Source organism: Oncorhynchus mykiss, chromosome 21 (assembly GCF_013265735.2).
Source record: "Oncorhynchus mykiss isolate Arlee chromosome 21, USDA_OmykA_1.1, whole genome shotgun sequence".
Classification (NCBI taxonomy): Eukaryota; Metazoa; Chordata; class Actinopteri; order Salmoniformes; family Salmonidae; genus Oncorhynchus; species Oncorhynchus mykiss.
Window position 1 is genome coordinate 11,171,100 of NC_048585.1, and position 21,952 is coordinate 11,193,051.

At 46.2% G+C, this 21,952-nt stretch overlaps 1 protein-coding gene across 3 annotated transcripts in view; it reads right to left on the bottom strand.

Moving 5' to 3' along the window:
• The window catches only part of LOC110531911 (coiled-coil domain-containing protein 146-like), a 66,903-nt gene that overhangs the window by 30,930 nt on the left and 14,021 nt on the right, over positions 1-21,952 (bottom strand). For all 3 annotated transcript variants that reach the window (XM_036956861.1, XM_036956862.1, XM_036956860.1), the window contains exons 3-11: positions 19,438-19,520; positions 16,417-16,626; positions 13,002-13,059; positions 12,211-12,387; positions 11,419-11,492; positions 10,880-11,107; positions 3,692-3,878; positions 2,041-2,133; positions 1,537-1,707 (exon numbers count right to left, since the gene is read on the bottom strand). In XM_036956861.1, the coding sequence (XP_036812756.1) occupies positions 1,537-1,707; positions 2,041-2,133; positions 3,692-3,878; positions 10,880-11,107; positions 11,419-11,492; positions 12,211-12,387; positions 13,002-13,059; positions 16,417-16,626; positions 19,438-19,520 (1,281 nt within the window). The remainder of the gene's footprint in view (positions 1-1,536; positions 1,708-2,040; positions 2,134-3,691; positions 3,879-10,879; positions 11,108-11,418; positions 11,493-12,210; positions 12,388-13,001; positions 13,060-16,416; positions 16,627-19,437; positions 19,521-21,952) is intronic.

The window sequence follows — 21,952 nt, forward strand, 5'->3', positions numbered from 1 at the left end:
ACCGTGTGTGTTATCTCAGGTTGTGTGTTATCTCAGGTTGTGTGTTATCTCATGTTCTGTGTTATCTCAGGTTGTTTGTTATTTCATGTTCTGTGTTATCTCATGTTGTGTGTTATCTCATGTTGTATGTTATCTCAGGTCTGTTACCTCAGGTCTGTTACCTCAGGTCTGTTACCTCAGGCATGTCGCTGTTGCTCAAGTTATTTGGATTACCTGTGGACATATTACCTCACAATGTGTGTGTTACTTAACTCAGACCGTGTGTGTTATCTCAGGTTGTGTGTTATCTCATGTTCTGTGTTATCTCAGGTTGTTTGTTATTTCATGTTCTGTGTTATCTCATGTTGTGTGTTATCTCATGTTGTATGTTATCTCAGGTCTGTTACCTCAGGTCTGTTACCTCAGGTCTGTTACCTCAGGTCTGTTACCTCAGGTCTGTTACCTCAGGCATGTCGCTGTTGTTATTTGGATTACCTGTGGACATATTACCTCACAATGTGTGTGTTACTTAACTCAGACCGTGTGTGTTATCTCATGTTGTGTGTTATCTCATGTTGTATGTTATCTCAGGTTGTTTGTTATTTCATGTTCTGTGTTATCTCATGTTCTGTGTTATCTCAGGTTGTTTGTTATTTCATGTTCTGTGTTATCTCATGTTGTGTGTTATCTCATGTTGTGTGTTATCTCAGGTCTATATGCAAATGGCCATTGCTATATATGGATCTGTGCCATTCACTTTGAACTGGACTGTGTTTACAACATGAGTGGTGGTGAGTAGATGTGTTTGTTTTGAGATCAAAGCGAGAGCTGTATGTAGCCACGTGCACTTTTAGTTCATATTATTTTCTAGTTAGTGAGTTATTAGCCCAGTTCAAGATCATCTGTAGTCGTCAATAGGGGAGGGATTGCTTTCTACAAGACCACAAAAAGTGTACATTTCTAGACATCTTTTAACAGCCAGTCAGGGAAAGAGATGTAGTTTTATCTTAAAGGGGCAGTGTTGTATTTTGAGACAGGCTTGAATAATTTGTCTGATTCTCTGTAATAATGGTATGGGAATAATAATCCATTTTATTGTGTAAAGTGGAGTCTTGCATCAAACAACACAACAACATTGTCAGTCAAACAGGTTCATGTCAAGCCCTGCACGTTTTATTCTAAAGTCTCATGGAATGTAGACCTACACTGAACGCCACACATTGTCTGCTACTGTAGGCTGAACGATAGAACAGATATTTCCATGTTTAAATGTTATGGTATACATTTTCTCCATGTTTTTGATGCTAGGCCACTAACATTATGGTAGGCCTACAGACATTATGATCAAATAGCTACAGTAGCCTACCTGACCACTGTTAAAACTGTCACTTAAAGAGGGTAGAGCCTCAGTGTTGACAGTAAACGCGCGCTGGAAGTTGCACAGAATTTTAACAACGTTCAAGTTCGCGCTCAGCAGACCTGAAATTTGCCACCTAAAAATGGGAGGGAACGTTGATGGTGAGATGTTCTATAGTGATCTGATATGATGTGTTTTACCTCAGCCCTGTGGCGGTCCCTGGACTTCTGCTCTCTCTCATCAGCTTTGATCTGAGTCAGACAGCTGAGGGTGTGGAGCTCCTCTCTGTGTCTGTGAGACTGTCTCATCAGCTCCTGCTCCTGTTCCACACACTGTTCTATCAGCTGGGTCTCCACCTCCGCTACTGGTTGCTACACACACACACACACACAAACACATTAATGCATATATGAATCAAAATACAATACACAAGCACGCACGCACACACGCACGCACGCACGCACGCACACACACACACACACACACACGCACGCACGCACGCACACACACATTAATGCATATATGAATCAAAATACACTACACAAGCACGCACACACACACACACACGCACACACATTAATGCATATATGAATCAAAACACACTACACAAGCATGCATACATACACACACACACACACACGTTTATGCCTTACACAAATCAAAAACACACACAAACACACACATTCAAACATATGCTTTATTACCTGATGAATCAAGTTTCTCTTCAGCTTGTCCACTTCTAACTGTATCTCCTGTCTTGTCTTCAGAATCCTGTCACTTTTGGGTTTGACATCCCTCTGTAACAACAACAACCTCTCCTAGTATTACAGTCTCTAAACAGATATGACCTGTCTCTATAACAACAACCTCTCCTAGTATTACAGTCTCTAAACATATATGACCTGTCTCTATAACAACAACAACCTCTCCTAGTATTAAAGTCTCTAAACAGATATGACCTGTCTCTATAACAACAACCTCTCCTAGTATTACAGTCTCTAAACATATATGACCTGTCTCTATAACAACAACAACCTCTCCTAGTATTACAGTCTCTAAACAGATATGACCTGTCTCTATAACAACAACAACCTCTCCTAGTATTACAGTCTCTAAACAGATATGACCTGTCTCTATAACAACAACAACCTCTCCTAGTATTACAGTCTCTAAACAGATATGACCTGTCTCTGTAACAACAACAACCTCTCCTAGTATTACAGTCTCTAAACAGATATGACCTGTCTCTGTAACAACAACAACCTCTCCTAGTATTACAGTCTCTAAACAGATATGACCTGTCTCTGTAACAACAACAACCTCTCCTAGTATTACAGTCTCTAAACAGATATGACCTGTCTCTATAACAACAACAACCTCTCCTAGTATTAAAGTCTCTAAACATAGATAGCACCTTTTTTTCTAAGAGTACACTGTCTAGAACATAAAAGGGTTCTTTGGCTGTCCCCATAGAAGAACACTTTGAAGAACCCTATTTGGTTCCAGGTAGAACCCTTTTGGGTTACACGTAGAACCCTTTCCACAGAGGGTTCTACATGGTACCCAAAAGGGTTCTTTCTACCTGGAACTATAAAAGGGTTCTTCTATGGGGACAGCCGAAGAACGCTTTTGGAACCCTTTTTTTCCAAGAGTGTGCACGACTTCTACAGTAGTGCCCTATTGTCAGGAACAGCGTTCCATTTGGGACACAGGCCTCCCCTCCGTTGCATAGTGTTTAATACAACTGTGGCAGACGGCGAAGCTCAAATCAGATCAGAAGTCAACTGAGGAAATAAATAATGACACATATTAATAATTGGATTGAGTTCATAAAACCAGGAGAACATTATATTGTGTAAGGTTTCCTTCATTAATAATAGGGGAAGTTCCACATGCGTCACTACACCAACGTCTTTCATGTTTTATGGTGTAAAATCTGCTGATGCTTTTCCAGTTCCTCTCTCTGTCTGTCACTCATGTCCCATGTGGACATTTATGATCCTGTGAGTGACGTGTGTCACTGCCACTTGGATCTCTGGACACATCATCAAGGAAGCACCGAGGCTAATGACGGGATGACATGCCAACCAATTAAAATCTATACAATAACATATTTTAAAGTGAGAGAGAGAGATACCGTTACATAGTCCATACATATTGCAGGAGCTGTGTGTGAACTGTGAACTCCATTGACTTGTCGTGCAGCAGAGCTGTGGACTAGACCATTGTGGGCCTGTTTGGTGTTAGTGTGTGAACTGTGAACTAACTGTAGACTTGGTCTTGTCATGCAGTAGCTGAGTGTAGACCAGAACACTGTGGGCCTGTTTGGTGTTAGTGCGTGAACTGTGAACTAACTGTAGACTTGGTCTTGTCATGCAGTAGCTGAGTGTAGACCAGCGCATCCTGGGCCTGTTTGAGCTGCAGCTCCACCTTCTTCAGCTCTCTGAGCTGCCGGTCCCTCTCACGCTGATTTCGTGCCAGGTTCTCATGCACGGTCTTCCTTTCCATGATGCAGTGGCCTGTATTGATGTCCAGCATACCTCTAACAAATAGAGATATATATACATTGCTCAAAAATATAAAGGGAACACTAAAATAACACATCCTAGATCTGAATGAATGAAATATTCTTATTAAATACTTTTTTCTTTACATAGTTGAATGTGCTGACAACAAAATCACACAAAAATGATCAATGGAAATCAAATTTATCAACCCATGGAGGTCTGGATTTGGAGTCACACTCAAAATTAAAGTGGAAAACCACACTACAGGCTGATCCAACTTTGATGTAATGTCCTTAAAACAAGTCAAAATGAGGCTCAGTAGTGTGTGTGGCCTCCACGTGCCTGTATGACCTCCCTACAACGCCTGGGCATGCTCCTGATGAGGTGGCGGATGGTCTCCTGAGGGATCTCCTCCCAGACCTGGACTAAAGCATCCGCCAACTCCTGGACAGTCTGTGGTGCAACGTGGCGTTGGTGGATGGAGCGAGACATGATGTCCCAGATGTGCTCAATTGGATTCAGGTCTGGGGAACGGGCGGGCCAGTCCATAGCATCAATGCCTTCCTCTTGCAGGAACTGCTGACACACTCCAGCCACATGAGGTCTAGCATTGTCTTGCATTAGGAGGAACCCAGGGCCAACCGCACCAGCATATGGTCTCACAAGTGGTCTGAGGATCTCATCTCGGTACCTAATGGCAGTCAGGCTACCTCTGGCGAGCACATGGAGGGCTGTGCGGCCCCCCCCAACGATGTTGCAGGCAGCAGAACGTTCTCCACGGCGTCTCCAGACTCTGTCACATGTGCTCAGTGTGAACCTGCTTTCATCTGTGAAGAGTACAGGGCGCCAGTGGCAAATTTGCCAATCTTGGTGTTCTCTGGCAAATGCCAAACGTCCTGCACGGTGTTGGGCTGTAAGCACAACCCCCACCTGTGGACGTCGGGCCCTCATACCACCCTCATGGAGTCTGTTTCTGACCATTTGAGCAGACATGCATATTTGTGGCCTGCTGGAGGTCATTTTGCAGGGCTCTGGCAGTGCTCCTCCTGCTCCTCCTTGCACAAAGGCGGAGGTAGCGGTCCTGCTGCTGGGTTGTTGCCCTCCTATGGCCTCCTCCACGTCTCCTGATGTACTGGCCTGTCTCCTGGTAGCGCCTCCATGCTCTGGACACTACGCTGACAGACACAGCAAACCTTCTTGCCACAGCTCGCATTGATGTGCCATCCTGGATGACCTGCACTACTTGAGCCACTTGTGTGGGTTGTAGACTCCGTCTCATGCTACCACTAGAGTGAAAGCACCGCCAGCATTCAAAAGTGACCAAAACACCAGCCAGGAAGCATAGGAACTGAGAAGTGGTCTGTGGTTATCACCTGCAGAACCACTCCTTTATTGGGGGTGTCTTGCTAATTGCCTATAATTTCCACCCGTTGTCTATTCCATTTGCACAACAGCATGTGAAATGTATTATCAATCAGTGTTGCTTCCTAAGTGGACAGTTTGATTTCACAGAGGGGTGATTAACTTGGAGTTACATTGTGTTGTTTAAGTGTTCCATTTATTTTGTTGAGCAGTGTATATATAAAATATACATCTAAAATATACATCTATATATATAGAGAGAGAGAGGGAGAGAGAGAGATACAGAGAGAGACACAGAGAGAGAGACATACATACAGAGAGAGAGAGACATACAGAGAGAGAGAGAGAAAGAAAGAGAGAGAGAGAGAGAGAAAGAGAGAGAGACATACAGAGAGAGACATACAGAGAGAGAGAGAAAGAGAGAGAGACATACAGTGAGAGAGAGAGAGAGAGAGAGAGAGAGACATACAGAGAGAGAGAGAGAGAGAGAGAGAGAGAGAGAGGGATACAGAGAGAGAGAGATACAAAGAGAGAGAGAGAGAAAGAAAAATATATAGAGAGAGAAAGAGAGAGAGGGATACTGAGAGAGAGAGATACAGAGAGAGGGATATAGAGAGAGAGAGAGAGAGAGAAAGAGAAATATAGAGAGAGGGAGAAAGAGAGAGAGAGAGAGAGAGAGACAGATAGAGACAGAGAGAGAGAGACAGAGAGAGAGAGAGAGAGAACTCATAGGAAAACCCCATTATCATTGTTCCCCACAGCACTGTCCCCTTATATCTGCCAAAACCTACATAGAACCAGTAAGATAGAGAAGCTGCATATGGTTCCCATCTCAGTCTAGTTACAGTGGAATGGGTTTTTGTGCCGTCCTTGTGCTACGGCCAGAGGGGAGAAACAGTAAAGGCCCTGCAGGACAGGTCCCAGTGGGGGGCTCTGAGAGACAGCATCTGGACTAATGGGGACAATACAACCTAATGCATCCACATCACAATGATTGAAAACCTTGTCAAAATGAATGTGGGATAATTAGAAAATGTTCTGACTCTTACTGGACACATCAAGCTCTGTCTGTTCTGTGCATGTGGCTCCAACATTTAGTTTTTTTATGCATTGTTGTTCATTCTGTTGGGAACTCTTGAAAACAAGATGGTGGGAACATCACTATCCAGGGATTTACCTCACGCAATTAAATATGTTCAGGAGAAGGCAGTGATACAATAAACAATGTATCAACAGTGTTATGTACAGTTGAAGTCGGAAGTTTACATACACTTAGGTTGGAGTCATTAAAACTTGTTTTTCAACCACTCCTCTGTCAGTCCCTGATCTGTTTCACCTGTCCTTGTGATTGTCTCCACCCCCTCCAGGTGTCGCTTATTTTCCCCAGTGTATTTATCCCTGTGTTTCCTGTCTCTCTGTGCCAGTGTATTTATCCCTGTGTTTCCTGTCTCTCTGTACCAGTGTATTTATCCCTGTGTTTCCTGTCTCTCTGTGCCAGTGTATTTATCCCTGTGTTTCCTGTCTCTCTGTGCCAGTGTATTTATCCCTGTGTTTCCTGTCTCTCTGTGCCAGTGTATTTATCCCTGTGTTTCCTGTCTCTCTGTGCCAGTGTATTTATCCCTGTGTTTCCTGTCTCTCTGTGCCAGTGTATTTATCCCTGTGTTTCCTGTCTCTCTGTGCCAGTGTATTTATCCCTGTGTTTCCTGTCTCTCTGTGCCAGTGTATTTATCCCTGTGTTTCCTGTCTCTCTGTGCCAGTGTATTTATCCCTGTGTTTCCTGTCTCTCTGTGCCAGTGTATTTATCCCTGTGTTTCCTGTCTCTCTGTGCCAGTGTATTTATCCCTGTGTTTCCTGTCTCTCTGTGCCAGGGTATTTATCCCTGTGTTTCCTGTCTCTCTGTGCCAGTGTATTTATCCCTGTGTTTCCTGTCTCTCTGTGCCAGTGTATTTATCCCTGTGTTTCCTGTCTCTCTGTGCCAGTGTATTTATCCCTGTGTTTCCTGTCTCTCTGTGCCAGTGTATTTATCCCTGTGTTTCCTGTCTCTCTGTGCCAGTGTATTTCTCCCTGTGTTTCCTGTTTCTCTGTGCCAGTGTATTTATCCCTGTGTTTCCTGTCTCTCTGTGCCAGTGTATTTATCCCTGTGTTTCCTGTCTCTCTGTGCCAGTGTATTTATCCCTGTGTTTCCTGTCTCTCTGTGCCAGTGTATTTATCCCTGTGTTTCCTGTCTCTCTGTGCCAGGGTATTTATCCCTGTGTTTCCTGTCTCTCTGTGCCAGTGTATTTATCCCTGTGTTTCCTGTCTCTCTGTGCCAGGGTATTTATCCCTGTGTTTCCTGTCTCTCTGTGCCAGTGTATTTATCCCTGTGTTTCCTGTCTCTCTGTGCCAGTGTATTTATCCCTGTGTTTCCTGTCTCTCTGTGCCAGTGTATTTATCCCTGTGTTTCCTGTCTCTCTGTGCCAGTGTATTTATCCCTGTGTTTCCTGTCTCTCTGTGCCAGTGTATTTATCCCTGTGTTTCCTGTCTCTCTGTGCCAGTGTATTTATCCCTGTGTTTCCTGTCTCTCTGTGCCAGTGTATTTATCCCTGTGTTTCCTGTCTCTCTGTACCAGTGTATTTATCCCTGTGTTTCCTGTCTCTCTGTGCCAGTGTATTTATCCCTCTGTTACCTGTCTCTCTGTGCCAGTGTATTTATCCCTGTGTTTCCTGTCTCTCTGTGCCAGGGTATTTATCCCTGTGTTTCCTGTCTCTCTGTGCCAGTGTATTTATCCCTGTGTTTCCTGTCTCTGAGCCAGTGTATTTATCCCTGTGTTTCCTGTCTCTCTGTGCCAGTGTATTTATCCCTGTGTTTCCTGTCTCTCTGTGCCAGTGTATTTATCCCTGTGTTTCCTGTCTCTCTGTGCCAGTGTATTTATCCCTGTGTTTCCTGTCTCTCTGTGCCAGGGTATTTATCCCTGTGTTTCCTGTCTCTCTGTGCCAGTGTATTTATCCCTGTGTTTCCTGTCTCTCTGTGCCAGTGTATTTATCCCTGTGTTTCCTGTCTCTCTGTGCCAGGGTATTTATCCCTGTGTTTCCTGTCTCTCTGTGCCAGGGTATTTATCCCTGTGTTTCCTGTCTCTCTGTGCCAGTGTATATATCCCTGTGTTTCCTGTCTCTCTGTGCCAGTGTATTTATCCCTGTGTTTCCTGTCTCTCTGTGCCAGTGTATTTATCCCTGAGTTTCCTGTCTCTCTGAGCCAGTGTATTTATCCCTGTGTTTCCTGTCTCTCTGTGCCAGTGTATTTATCCCTGAGTTTCCTGTCTCTCTGAGCCAGTGTATTTATCCCTGTGTTTCCTGTCTCTCTGTGCCAGTGTATTTATCCCTGTGTTTCCTGTCTCTCTGTGCCAGTGTATTTATCCCTGTGTTCCCTGTCTCTCTGTGCCAGTGTATTTATCCCTGTGTTTCCTGTCTCTCTGTGCCAGGGTATTTATCCCTGTGTTTCCTGTCTCTCTGTGCCAGGGTATTTATCCCTGTGTTTCCTGTCTCTCTGTGCCAGTTCGTCTTGTATGTTTCCAAGTCAACCAGCGTTTTTCCAGTTCTCCTGCTTTTTGCATTCTCCTTTTTCTAGTCCTCCTGGTTTTGGCCCTTGCCTGTTCTGGACTCTGTACCCGCCTGCCTGACCATTCTGCCTGCCCTGACCTCGAGCCTGCCTGACCATTCTACCTGCCCTGACCTCGAGCCTGCCTGACCATTCTACCTGCCCTGACCTCGAGCCTGCCTGACCATTGTGCCTGCCCTGACCTCGAGCCTGCCTGACCATTCTGCCTGCCCTGACCTCGAGCCTGCCTGACCATCCTACCTGCCCTGACCTCGAGCCTGCCTGACCATTCTGCCTGCCCTGACCTCGAGCCTGCCTGACCATTCTACCTGCCCAGACCTCGAGCCTGCCTGGACTCTGTACCCGCCTGCCTGACCATTGTGCCTGCCCAGACCTCGAGCCTGCCTGGACTCTGTACCTGCCTGTCTGACCATTGTGCCTGCCCTGACCTCAAGCCTGTCTTGACTCTGATCTGGTTTTGACCTTTTGCCTGTCCACGACCATTCTCTTGCCTTCCCCTTTGGATTAATTGAACATTGTAAGACTCCAACCATCTGCCCTCTGTGTCTGCATTTGGGTCTCGCCTTGGTGACTTGATATCCACAAATTTCTTGTTAACAAACTATAGTTTTGGCAAGTTGGTTAGGACATCTACTTTGTGCATGACACAAGTAATTTTTCCAACAATTGTTTACAGACAGATTATTTCACTTCTAATTCACTGTATCACAATTCTAGTGGGTCAGAAGATTACATATACTAAGTTGACTGCCTTTGAACAGTTTGGAAAATTCCAGAAAATTATGTCATGGCTTTCGACGCTTCTGATAGGCTAATTAACATAATTTGAGTCAATTGAAGGTGTACCTGTGGATGTATTTCCACAAGTCTGGTTCATCCTTGGGAGCAATTTCCAAACGCCATGTTCATCTGTACAAACAATAGTACGCAAGTATAAACACCATGGGACCACGCAGCCATCATACCACTCAGGAAGGAGAGGCGTTCTGTCTCCTAGAGATTAACGTACTTTGGTGCGAAAAGTGCAAATCAATCCCAGAACAACAGCAAAGGACCTTGTGAAGATGCTGGAGGAAACAGGTACAAAAGTATCTATATCCACAGTTAAACAAGTCCTATATCGACATAACCTGAAAGGCTGCTCAGCAAGGAAGAAGCCACTGCTCCAAAACCGCCATAAAAAAGCCAGACGACGGTTTGCAACTGCACATGGGGACGAAGATCGTACATTTTGGAGAAATGTCCTCTGGTCTGATGAAACAAAAATAGAACTCTTTGGCCATAATAACCATTGTTATGTTTGGAGGAAAACGGGGGAGGCTTGCAAGCCGAAGAACACCATTCCAACCGTGAAGCACGGGGGTGGCATCATCATGTTGTGGTGGTGCTTTACTGCAGGAGGGACTGGTACACTTCACAAAATAGATGGCTTCATGAGGGAGGAAAACGATGTGGATATATTGAAGCAACATCTCAAGACATCAGTCAGGAAGTTGAAGCTTGGTCCAAATGAACAATGACCCCAAGCATACTTCCAAAGTTGTGGCAAAATGGCTTAAGGACAACAAAGTCAAGGTATTGGAGTGGCCATCACAAAGCCCTGACCTCAATCCTATAGAAAATGTGTGGGCAGAACTGAAAAAGCGTGTGCGAGTAAGGAGGCCTACAAACCTGACTCAGTTACACCAGCTCTGTCAGGAGGAATGGGCCAAAATTCACCCAAATTATTGTGGGAAGCTTGTGGAAGGCTACCCCAAACGTTTGACCCAAGTTATACAATTTAAAGGCAATGCAAGCAAATACTAATTGAGTATATGTCAACTTTTGACCCACTGGGAATGTGATGAAAGAAATAAAAGCTGAAATAAATAATAATAATAATTATTCTATTATTCTGACATTTCACATTCTTAAAATAAAGTGGTGATCCTAACTGACCTAAGTCAGGGAATTTTTACTGTGATTAAATGTCAGGAACTGACTAAGGTGCATGTAAACTTCCGACTTCAACTGTATGTACTATCGCTGCATACAGATGCTGCTCTAGATACATGGACATTGTCTGCCGCCAGTCCTGTACCTCTGTCCCATCATAATGACCTCCTTCTCCTTGGTCATCTCCTGCTCTTTCTGCAGCATGCTGTGTTCCCTCTCGGCAGCCTCCAGGTGTGCCCTGCGCCCCTCCACCTGCCTCCTCACCTCCCTCTTCTCCTCCTCCAGGGAGCGACAGCGGGCCTCCGTCATCTTCTGCAGAGCCGCCACCTCAGACAGCTGCTCGTCTAGGGCCGCCTTACTTTTCTCAACCTCCCTGGCCACCACAGAGGAAGACATACATGACACCAGGCTGGTAGACTGTAGGCTTAACCCAGCGAGCAAAACAGCCTGCAAAGACGTCATTCCAGACAGTTTTGACAGAGACATTGTCTGTAGGGTTAGCCGTTTACTCTTGGTAGGTGCCCCAAAAACCTTGGACTGGTTCAAGATTTATGTTGGGAGTCTCCCTTCCATGACTCATGAACATGGCCTTACTTCCTGCTTAGTAGCTACAGAGTTAGTTATGAAGGTTATGTATAGCACATCACCAATACATGAATTCATAGCCAGCCACATCTTACGTACATCTTTTTCCTGTTGATCCTCTCAATCTCCTTCCCCAACTGGCCAGGAACAGACATAAGCTGGGCCAACTCAGCCTGGTGACACAAGACAACACACCGTAGAGAAGGACATTATAGGAAGACTAATGAGCTCTTCTACTTCAATGGTAGATAATGCCCTTCTCTATGTTGTTTTAAACACACCCTCTGCCACTCCCTCTGCCCTCCCTCTACCACCCTCTGCCCTCCCTCTGTCCTCCCTCTGCCACTCCCTCTGCCCTCCCTCTGCCACTCCCCCTGTCCTCCCTCTGCCCTCCCTCTGCCCTCCCTCTACCACCCTCTGCCTCCCTCTGCCACTCCCTCTGCCCTCCCTCTACCACCCTCTGCCCTCCCTCTGCCCTCCCTCTACCACCCTCTGCCCTCCCTCTACCACCCTCTGCCACTCCCCCTGTCCTCCCTCTGCCCTCCCTCTGTCCTCCCTCTGCCCTCCCTCTACCACCCTCTGCCTCTCTCTGCCACTCCCTCTGCCTTCCCTCTGCCCTCCCTCTGCCCTTCCTCTACCACCCTCTGCCCTCCCTCTGCCCTCACTCTACCACCCTCTGCCCTCCCTCTACCACCCTCTGCCCTCCCTCTGCCCTCCCTCTACCACCCTCTGCCACTCCCCCTGTCCTCCCTCTGCCCTCCCTCTGTCCTCCCTCTGGCCTCCCTCTACCACCCTCTGCCTCCCTCTGCCCTCCCTCTGTCCTCCCTCTACCCACCCTCTACCCTCCCTCTGCCACCCTCTACCCACCCTCTGTCCTCTCCAACCTGTCACCTGGTTGTTTACTATGCTGTCCTTCTTGTGGTCCAGTTCTCTCTGCTCCCTGGTCATCAGTTTGTGTCTGGCCTCCATGTCCTCCAGCAGGCTGTGTATCTCCTGTCTCCTCTGAGACACCTCCTTCCTCAGCTCCTCACTGCTGTCCTTCAGGGCCTTCGCACGCTTCTCCAGCTCCTGAGGACACACCAGGAGCAATGGCTTGTGGGACATACAAAATACATCAACATTGACACAAATACACATTCATGCAAGTGCAAATCATGGACACACACACACAGTACTGTGCCAGCTATTTGAAGGGGATATCAAAGGTAATAGCTGGGTCGTGACTTTCCTGGGAGTCTGATTATATACATCCATGTGATTATAGTGTAGCTGTACTGGGTGTTAAAAAGTAACTACTATTTAACTGTAACCAAACCAACTGTAATAACAAGTTCATTAAAGGAGTAATGTAAAATATCATTAGATCAATGATCGGGCCTCTCTTAGTGGTAGACACAGAACCATGTATGGTACCACAACCCAGTGACAACGAGGAGACTGAACCGTCAAGAAGCCAGCCTCATCAATCAAGCATTTGGACAAGGATGCCTCGAGGCGAAGACACCGTCTGTTTCTCTGTCCTCTCACTGTGTGTGTCATTTCTCTGCTTCTAAATGAGGGATTTACTGCTATAGGTGACATGAAGAAATGCCATGCTGTGGTGACAGGTGTATGATGGGACAGATCACGTGAATGACTATCAACGGGAGATGAATCTGTGACTGTTGCACTGAGATACTTACAACTGGTTTGGGTTGAGACTCATACTCTTTCTCCAGGCAAAGCTTCTCTTCTGTGAGACTGTAAACAGACACGGCATCATTTACAGCACGTGTCAGACTCCTTCCACGGAGGGCCGAGTGTCTGCAGGCTTTCACTCTTCACTTGTACTTGACTGATGAATTCAGGTCACTAATTAGTAAGGAACTCCCCTTACCTGGTTGTCTAGGTCTTAATTGAAAAGAAAAACCTAAAACCCACAGACACTAGGACCTCCATGGAACGATGTCGACACCCCTGATTTAGAGGAAGGAACAAGAGGAAGGAACTTGAACATAAATTCTCAGAAATACAGAGAAGATGAAAAAGTGACCAACGTTGACGCCAAGCTTAAGAAGCAAGTGGCTGTGCAATAGGCTCAAGTAACCTTGCCTCAGCCTTAGCTCAACCCCCTAACACAGTGGTGGAGGACAGACGACCAGGGTTCTACTGTAACTCAGTTGATAAAAACAGGCAGGGAAATATAGCCATGTAGCCATACTGAAAATATGTATTGCTTTCAGAAAAGTGTTGGTCAAATTCTGAGAGTTTCTTGGCAACATCTGAGTGAAACAGTGGTTGCTACTATGTGGAAGGTTCAACTGAGGTCAACTGTTAACAGGGTTCAGGTATGTAAGTCCAGTGGTAGATATTACATTCCTGACACTTATAAAATATCCTCAGTGAGAAATTGCTGGGTGGATAGACAGCCCTCCAGGCTACTTTCACAGCACTTGTGTTGCTTCCTGGTCATCTGTAAATAATGCATTTGAAGCTAAAATGACTGACAGTTGAATTCCTGTTTATCTGTCTGGCTTGGGATCAAGGGCTTAACATTGCACATCTGAAGACATATCTTCCCAGTGAGCATCTGTCTGTCGTATGGAGGGTAGTTCACCAGGGGAAGAGAGGAGGCTGCCAAACGGACTGTCAGGGCAATACGCATCCACAAGATAATATACAACAAGAGACAGCCGAGTTCATTACAACATCTAGTCAGAATGCAATGTAAGAAATGGTTTTCATTTAGCCTCATATTTCAATTACTGCTGTAGGCCTTCTCATCTTAACAATAGGAACAACATTTACCCACAGATAGGAAGGTCATATCTTCAGGAACAACATTTACCCACAGATAGGAAGGTCATATCTTCAGGAACAACATTTACCCACAGATAGGAAGGTCATATCTTCAGGAACAATGTGAATATCATTTACCCACAGATAGGAAGGTCATATCTTCAGGAACAATGTGTATATAATTTACCCACAGATAGGAAGGTCATATCTTCAGGAACAATGTGAATATCATTTACCCACAGATAGGAAGGTCATATCTTCAGGAACAATGTGGATATCATTTACCCACAGATAGGAAGGTCATATCTTCAGGAACAATGTGTATATCATTTACCCACAGATAGGAAGGTCATATCTTCAGGAACAATGTGTATATCATTTACCCACAGAGAGGAAGGTGATATCTTCAGGAACAATGTGAATATCATTTACCCACAGATAGGAAGGTGATATCTTCAGGAATAATGTGAATATCATTTACCCACAGATAGGAAGGTCATATCTTCAGGAACAATGTGTATATCATTTACCCACAGATAGGAAGGTGATATCTTCAGGAATAATGTGAATATCATTTACCCACAGATAGGAAGGTCATATCTTCAGGAACAATGTGTATATCATTTACCCACAGATAGGAAGGTGATATCTTCAGGAACAATGTGTATATCATTTACCCACAGATAGGAAGATCATATCTTCAGGAACAATGTGAATATCATTTACCCACAGATAGGAAGGTGATATCTTCAGGAACAATGTGAATATCATTTACCCACAGATAGGAAGATCATATCTTCAGGAACAATGTGAATATCATTTACCCACAGATAGGAAGGTGATATCTTCAGGAACAATGTGTATATAATTTACCCACAGATAGGAAGGTGATATCTTCAGGAACAATGTGTATATCATTTACCCACAGATAGGAAGGTGATATCTTCAGGAACAATGTGTATATCATTTACCCACAGATAGGAAGGTGATATCTTCAGGAACAATGTGTATATCATTTACCCACAGATAGGAAGATCATATCTTCAGGAACAATGTGAATATCATTTACCCACAGATATGAAGGTCATATCTTCAGGAACAATGTGTTCTAGGCCCCGTCCCTAGTGAATCATACGGTACGTCTCAAATGGTACCCTAATCTCTATGTAGTGCACTACTTTTGACCAGAGCCCTATGGTCCCTGGTCTAATGTAGTGCATTATATAGAGAATAGGGTGCCATTTGGGACAGCCAGGGCCGTATTCTAGTCCTTGCTGATTAAATGACTGATGAAGAGACCTTTCCTTTCATGTTCTCTTTCTTGTTTTTTACACAAGCTTGTTTCATCAGTTGCTAAGCAATGTTCCAATGGCCTCTCCGTGGCCTTTCTAACTGTGTGTGTTGTGCAGAGAGAGGACAGCGGCGTTCTTTTCCGTGCTGTGTTTCGGAGGCGTGCTTGACCTTTCGGACACAAGGACAGGAGTGTTGTTGAGAACAAGTGGAGGAGACTAGTGACACAGCTGGCTAGAGCCAGAGGCACACCTAATAATAATGAATAATTGGGTTATATTTGTCCTGTTTCATTATACGCGTGTGTGAAATGGAAATGTGTTTATTGCATATCCCCCTGAGACACCCTCAGAGACTGGGGTCACAGCCAGGGTCAGCCATTATCAACAGCAACCTTGGAGCAATTAGGGTTAAGTGCCTTGTCAAGGGCACAATGGAAGATTTTTCACTTTGTCGCTAAGGGATTCGAACTAGTGACCTTTCAGTTACTGGCCCAACGCTCTTACCCCTGGGCTACATGCCGCACATACCACTTCCAGGACTAACTGGACTAAAGTGGCTCAAGAGCTGGGCATAGCCTTAACCTCAGACAGAGACAGACACACACAAAGACAGACACACAGACAGATAGACACACAGAGAGACAGACACACAGACAGACAGACACACAGACAGACAGACACACAGAGAGATAGACACACAGACAGACAGACACACAGACAGATAGACACACAGACAGATAGACACACAGACAGACAGACACACAGACAGATAGACACACAGAGAGACAGACACACAGACAGACAGACACACAGACAGATAGACACACAGAGAGATAGACACACAGACAGACAGACACACAGACAGATAGACACACAGACAGATAGACACACAGACACACACAGACAGACAGATAGACACACACACACACACACACACACACACACACACACACACACACACACACAGACAGACAGACAATCTCTCTCTCTCTCTACGCTAGGCTCTAGTCAGTGTGTGTGTCCTCACCACTCTAGCTGGTAGTTCATCTGGTAGTCCCTCTCCTCTGCCTGTCGCAGGTCGTTGTGGAACTTGAGGAGCTGCTGTCTCATACGGCTGACCTCTGTGTCCGGCCCCTCAGGGAACTGCTCAGCCGTCTCCAGATCTCTCTGCTGGCGCTCCAGCTCTGCTCTGAACCGCTTGGCCTCCTGCAGCAGCCGGATCTCTGACTGCTGAGAGCTGGGGTGGGGAGATGGGAGTCACAGACAGACACAGACAGATCTCTGACTGCTTAGAGCTGGGTGGGGAGATGGGAGTCACAGACAGACACAGACAGATCTCTGACTGCTGAGAGCTGGGGTGGGGAGATGGGAGTCACAGACAGACACAGACAGATCTCTGACTGCTGAGCGCTGGGGTGGGGAGATGGGAGTCACAGACAGATCTCTGACTGCTGAGAGCTGGGGTGGGGAGATGGGAGTCACAGACAGACACAGACAGATCTCTGACTGCTGAGAGCTGGGGTGTGGAGATGGGAGTCACAGACAGACAGACAGATATCTGACTGCTGAGAGCTGGGGTGTGGAGATGGGAGTCACAGACAGACACAGACAGATCTCTGACTGCTGAGAGCTGGGGTGGGGAGATGGGAGTCACAGACAGACACAGACAGATCTCTGACTGCTGAGAGCTGGGGTGGGGAGATGGGAGTCACAGACAGATCTCTGACTGCTGAGAGCTGGGGTGGGGAGATGGGAGTCACAGACAGATCTCTGACTGCTGAGAGCTGGGGTGGGGAGATGGGAGTCACAGACAGACACAGACAGATCTCTGACTGCTGAGAGCTGGGGTGGGGAGATGGGAGTCACAGACAGACACAGACAGATCTCTGACTGCTGAGAGCTGGGGTGTGGAGATGGGAGTCACAGACAGACAGACAGATATCTGACTGCTGAGAGCTGGGGTGTGGAGATGGGAGTCACAGACAGACACAGACAGATCTCTGACTGCTGAGAGCTGGGGTGGGGAGATGGGAGTCACAGACAGACACAGACAGATCTCTGACTGCTGAGAGCTGGGGTGGGGAGATGGGAGTCACAGACAGATCTCTGACTGCTGAGAGCTGGGGTGGGGAGATGGGAGTCACAGACAGATCTCTGACTGCTGAGAGCTGGGGTGGGGAGATGGGAGTCACAGACAGATCTCTGAATGCTGAGAGCTGGGGTGGGGAGATGGGAGTCACAGACAGATCTCTGACTGCTGAGAGCTGGGGTGGGGAGATGGGAGTCACAGACAGATCTCTGACTGCTGAGAGCTGGGGTGGGGAGATGGGAGTCACAGACAGATCTCTGACTGCTGAGAGCTGGGGTGGGGAGATGGGAGTCACAGACAGATCTCTGACTGCTGAGAGCTGGGGTGGGGAGATGGGAGTCACAGACAGACACAGACAGATCTCTGACTGCTGAGAGCTGGGGTGGGGAGATGGGAGTCACAGACAGACACGGGTACTTATGGGTCATATGACAGGGCAGAGATGTGGTCAGCTGGCTCAGCTCATCACCCTCAGGTAGGAGGGGAATCACACAGGTCCTAGTGGCACACAGACACAGATGCTGGTAGGGACCAGACTTACACCTCAACTAGGCGTCCGAGGGTAGTTATGCACTGAGTCTACAAAACAATAAGAACACCTTCCCAATATTGAGTTTCACCCCCTTTTGCCCTCAGAACAGCCTCAATGTGTCGGGGCATGGACTCTACAAGGTGTCTAAAGAGTTCCACAGGGAGGCTGGCCCATGTGGACTCCAATGCTTCCCACAGTTGTGTCAAATTGGTTGGATGTCCTTTGGGTGCTGGACCATTCTTGATACACACGGGAAACTGTTGAGTTAGAAAAACCCAGCAGCGTTGCAGTTCTCAATACAAACCGGTCCTCCTGGTACCTACTACTAGACCCTGTTCAGAGGCACTTTTTGTGTCTTACCCATTCACCCTCTGAATGGCACACAGACACAATCCATGTCTCAACTGTCTCAAGGCTTAACACTCCTTATTTAAACTGTCTCCTCCCCTCCATCTACACTGATTGAAGTGGATCAATGAGGTATCATATCTTTCACCTGGATTCACCTGTTCAGTCTGTCATGGAAACAATATCATGTTCATAATGTTTTGTATATTCAGTGTATACAGGTACTGATGGGTCATGTTAAACAGGTACTGATGGGTCATGTTAAACAGGTACTGATGGGTCATGTTAAACAGGTACTGATGGGTCATGTTAAACAGGTACTGATGGGTCATTTTAAACAGGTACTGATGGGTCATGTTAAACAGGTACTGATGGGTCATTTTAAACAGGTACTGATGGGTAATTTTAAACAGGTACTGATGGGTCATTTTAAACAGGTACTGATGGGTCATGTTAAACAGGTACTGATGGGTCATGTTAAACAGGTACTGATGGGTCATGTTAAACAGGTACTGATGGGTCATTTTAAACAGGTACTGATGGGTCATGTTAAACAGGTACTGATGGGTCATGTTAAACAGGTACTGATGGGTCATGTTAAACAGGTACTGATGGGTCATTTTAAACAGGTACTGATGGGTCATGTTAAACAGGTACTGATGGGTCATGTTAAACAGGTACTGATGGGTCATGTTAAACAGGTACTGATGGGTCATGTTAAACAGGTACTGATGGGTCATTTTAAACAGGTACTGATGGGTCATTTTAAACAGGTACTGATGGGTAGTGATGGGTCATGTTAAACAGGTACTGATGGGTCATTTTAAACAGGTACTGATGGGTCATTTTAAACAGGTACTGATGGGTCATGTTAAACAGGTACTGATGGGTCATTTTAAACAGGTACTGATGGGTACTGATGGGTCATGTTAAACAGGTACTGATGGGTCATGTTAAACAGGTACTGATGGGTCAATAATATGGCACAGGTCCAATCCAGTCCTCATACAGAGTGGCTTGTGTTATCCATGTAAACATGTAAGGAGCGTCTATGGACAGGGAGAGATGAGATCACTTACCTTTTCAAGGTGTCATGGAGCAGGCTGAAACTGGCTTTGAGCTTCGCTGCTTTGGTCCCGCTGATCTTCCCAGTAGAGAACAGCTACGAGAGAACAAAATCCTTCTTTCAATAATCATCTGCCTAAAGCCGTGGACCAGAATCAGCATCTGGGAAGCCATCCATGTTTCTCCATCTGACCACAGAGCGATTAGCTCTCCTTGCACATGTCAAATAAAAACTCAACCACACAGATTAGATGGTTCCAGTGGCTGTAAACAAGTCTGTTGTTTACACCCCCCCCCCCCCCACCCCCACCTCTCTAGTGTTTATCACCGTGCCAACGCTACAGAACATCTGTGTTTGCTTCAACTACAAAGGAACAAAAACAGAACTCCACATCCCTAAACGCAATTCAGTTGCTATTCAGCGAGAAAACTCTTTATCCAGCTGATCTTCACAGAGCCAGGCTGACCTTCACAGAGCCAGGCTGACCTTCACAGAGCCAGGCTGATCTTCACAGAGCCAGGCTGATCTTCACAGAGCCAGGCTGATTTTCACAGAGCCAGGCTGATCTTCACAGAGCTAGGCTGATCTTCACAGAGCCAGGCTGATCTTCACAGAGCCAGGCTGACCTTCACAGAGCCAGGCTGATCTTCACAGAGCCAGGCTGATCTTCACAGAGCCAGGCTGATCTTCACAGAGCCAGGCTGATCTTCACAGAGCCAGGCTTATTTTCACAGAGCCAGGCTGACCTTCACAGAGCCAGGCTGATCTTCACAGAGCCAGGCTTATTTTCACAGAGCCAGGCTGACCTTCACAGAGCCAGGCTGATCTTCACAGAGCCAGGCTTATTTTCACAGAGCCAGGCTGACCTTCACAGAGCCAGGCTGTGATGGTTGGAACGATGAAAGACACATCAAACAGTCAACACGTGTGTGCATCACTGATGTTTTAGGTGATTGTCTAAGATCAGAGTGAACTACCACACTGTGAAACGTTCTAATGACTTCCTCTCACCGGGGAGCTACAGCTGGCAGAAAACAACTGATACCTTTGGATTCATCTCATTAGAGTTCATCAGAGTGCTGCAGGTTTCCTGGAAAACCCCGTGTCTTAAAAGGAACATGGAGAATAACGAAGGTATAGAATTAATGTATTATTGACCTGGGGCTGGTTGCACATAGTCATACAGGTGTAGAGACACACATAGGACTACAGGTGTAGAGACACACATAGGACTACAGGTGTAGAGACACACATAGGACTACAGGTGTAGAGACACACATAGGACTACAGGTGTAGAGACACACATAGGACTACAGGTGTAGAGACACACATAGGACTACAGGTATAGAGACACACACAGTCATACAGGTGTAGAGACAAACATAGGACTACAGGTGTAGAGACACACACAGTCATACAGGTGTAGAGACACACACAGGACTACAGGTGTAGAGACACACATAGGACTACAGGTGTAGAGACACACATAGGACTACAGGTGTAGAGACACACATAGGACTACAGGTATAGAGACACACATAGGACTACAGGTATAGAGACACACATAGGACTACAGGTGTAGAGACACACATAGGACTACAGGTGTAGAGACACACATAGGACTACAGGTGTAGAGACACACATAGGACTACAGGTATAGAGACACACATAGGACTACAGGTATAGAGACACACATATGGCTACAGGTGTAGAGACACACAGGACTACAGGTGTAGAGACACACATAGGACTACAGGTATAGAGACACACATAGGACTACAGGTGTAGAGACACACAGGACTACAGGTGTAGAGACACACATAGGACTACAGGTGTAGAGACACACATAGGACTACAGGTATAGAGACACACATAGGACTACAGGTGTAGAGACACACAGGACTACAGGTGTAGAGACACACAGGACTACAGGTGTAGAGACACACATAGGACTACAGGTATAGAGACACACATAGGACTACAGGTATAGAGACACACATAGGACTACAGGTATAGAGACACACATAGGATTACAGGTATAGAGACACACATAGGACTACAGGTATAGAGACACACATAGGATTACAGGTAGGTAGGTTGGTACTGTAACTCTGACAGTTCTGTCTGTTAGAGAGGAGATCCAGGCCTGGATGGTACTGTAACCCTGACAGTTCTGTCTGTTAGAGAGGAGATCCAGGCCTGGATGGTACTGTAACTCTGACAGTTCTGTCTGTTAGAGAGGAGATCCAGGCCTGGATGGTACTGTAACTCTGACAGTTCTGTCTGTTAGAGAGGAGATCCAGGCCTGGATGGTACTGTAACTCTGACAGTTCTGTCTGTTAGAGAGGAGATCCAGGCCTGGATGGTACTGTAACTCTGACAGTTCTGTCTGTTAGAGAGGAGATCCAGGCCTGCATGGTACTGTAACTCTGACAGTTCTGTCTGTTAGAGAGGAGATCCAGGCCTGGATGGTACTGTAACTCTGCCCGTTCTGCTCAACCAACATGGAATAGGTTCTACTCCTGCAT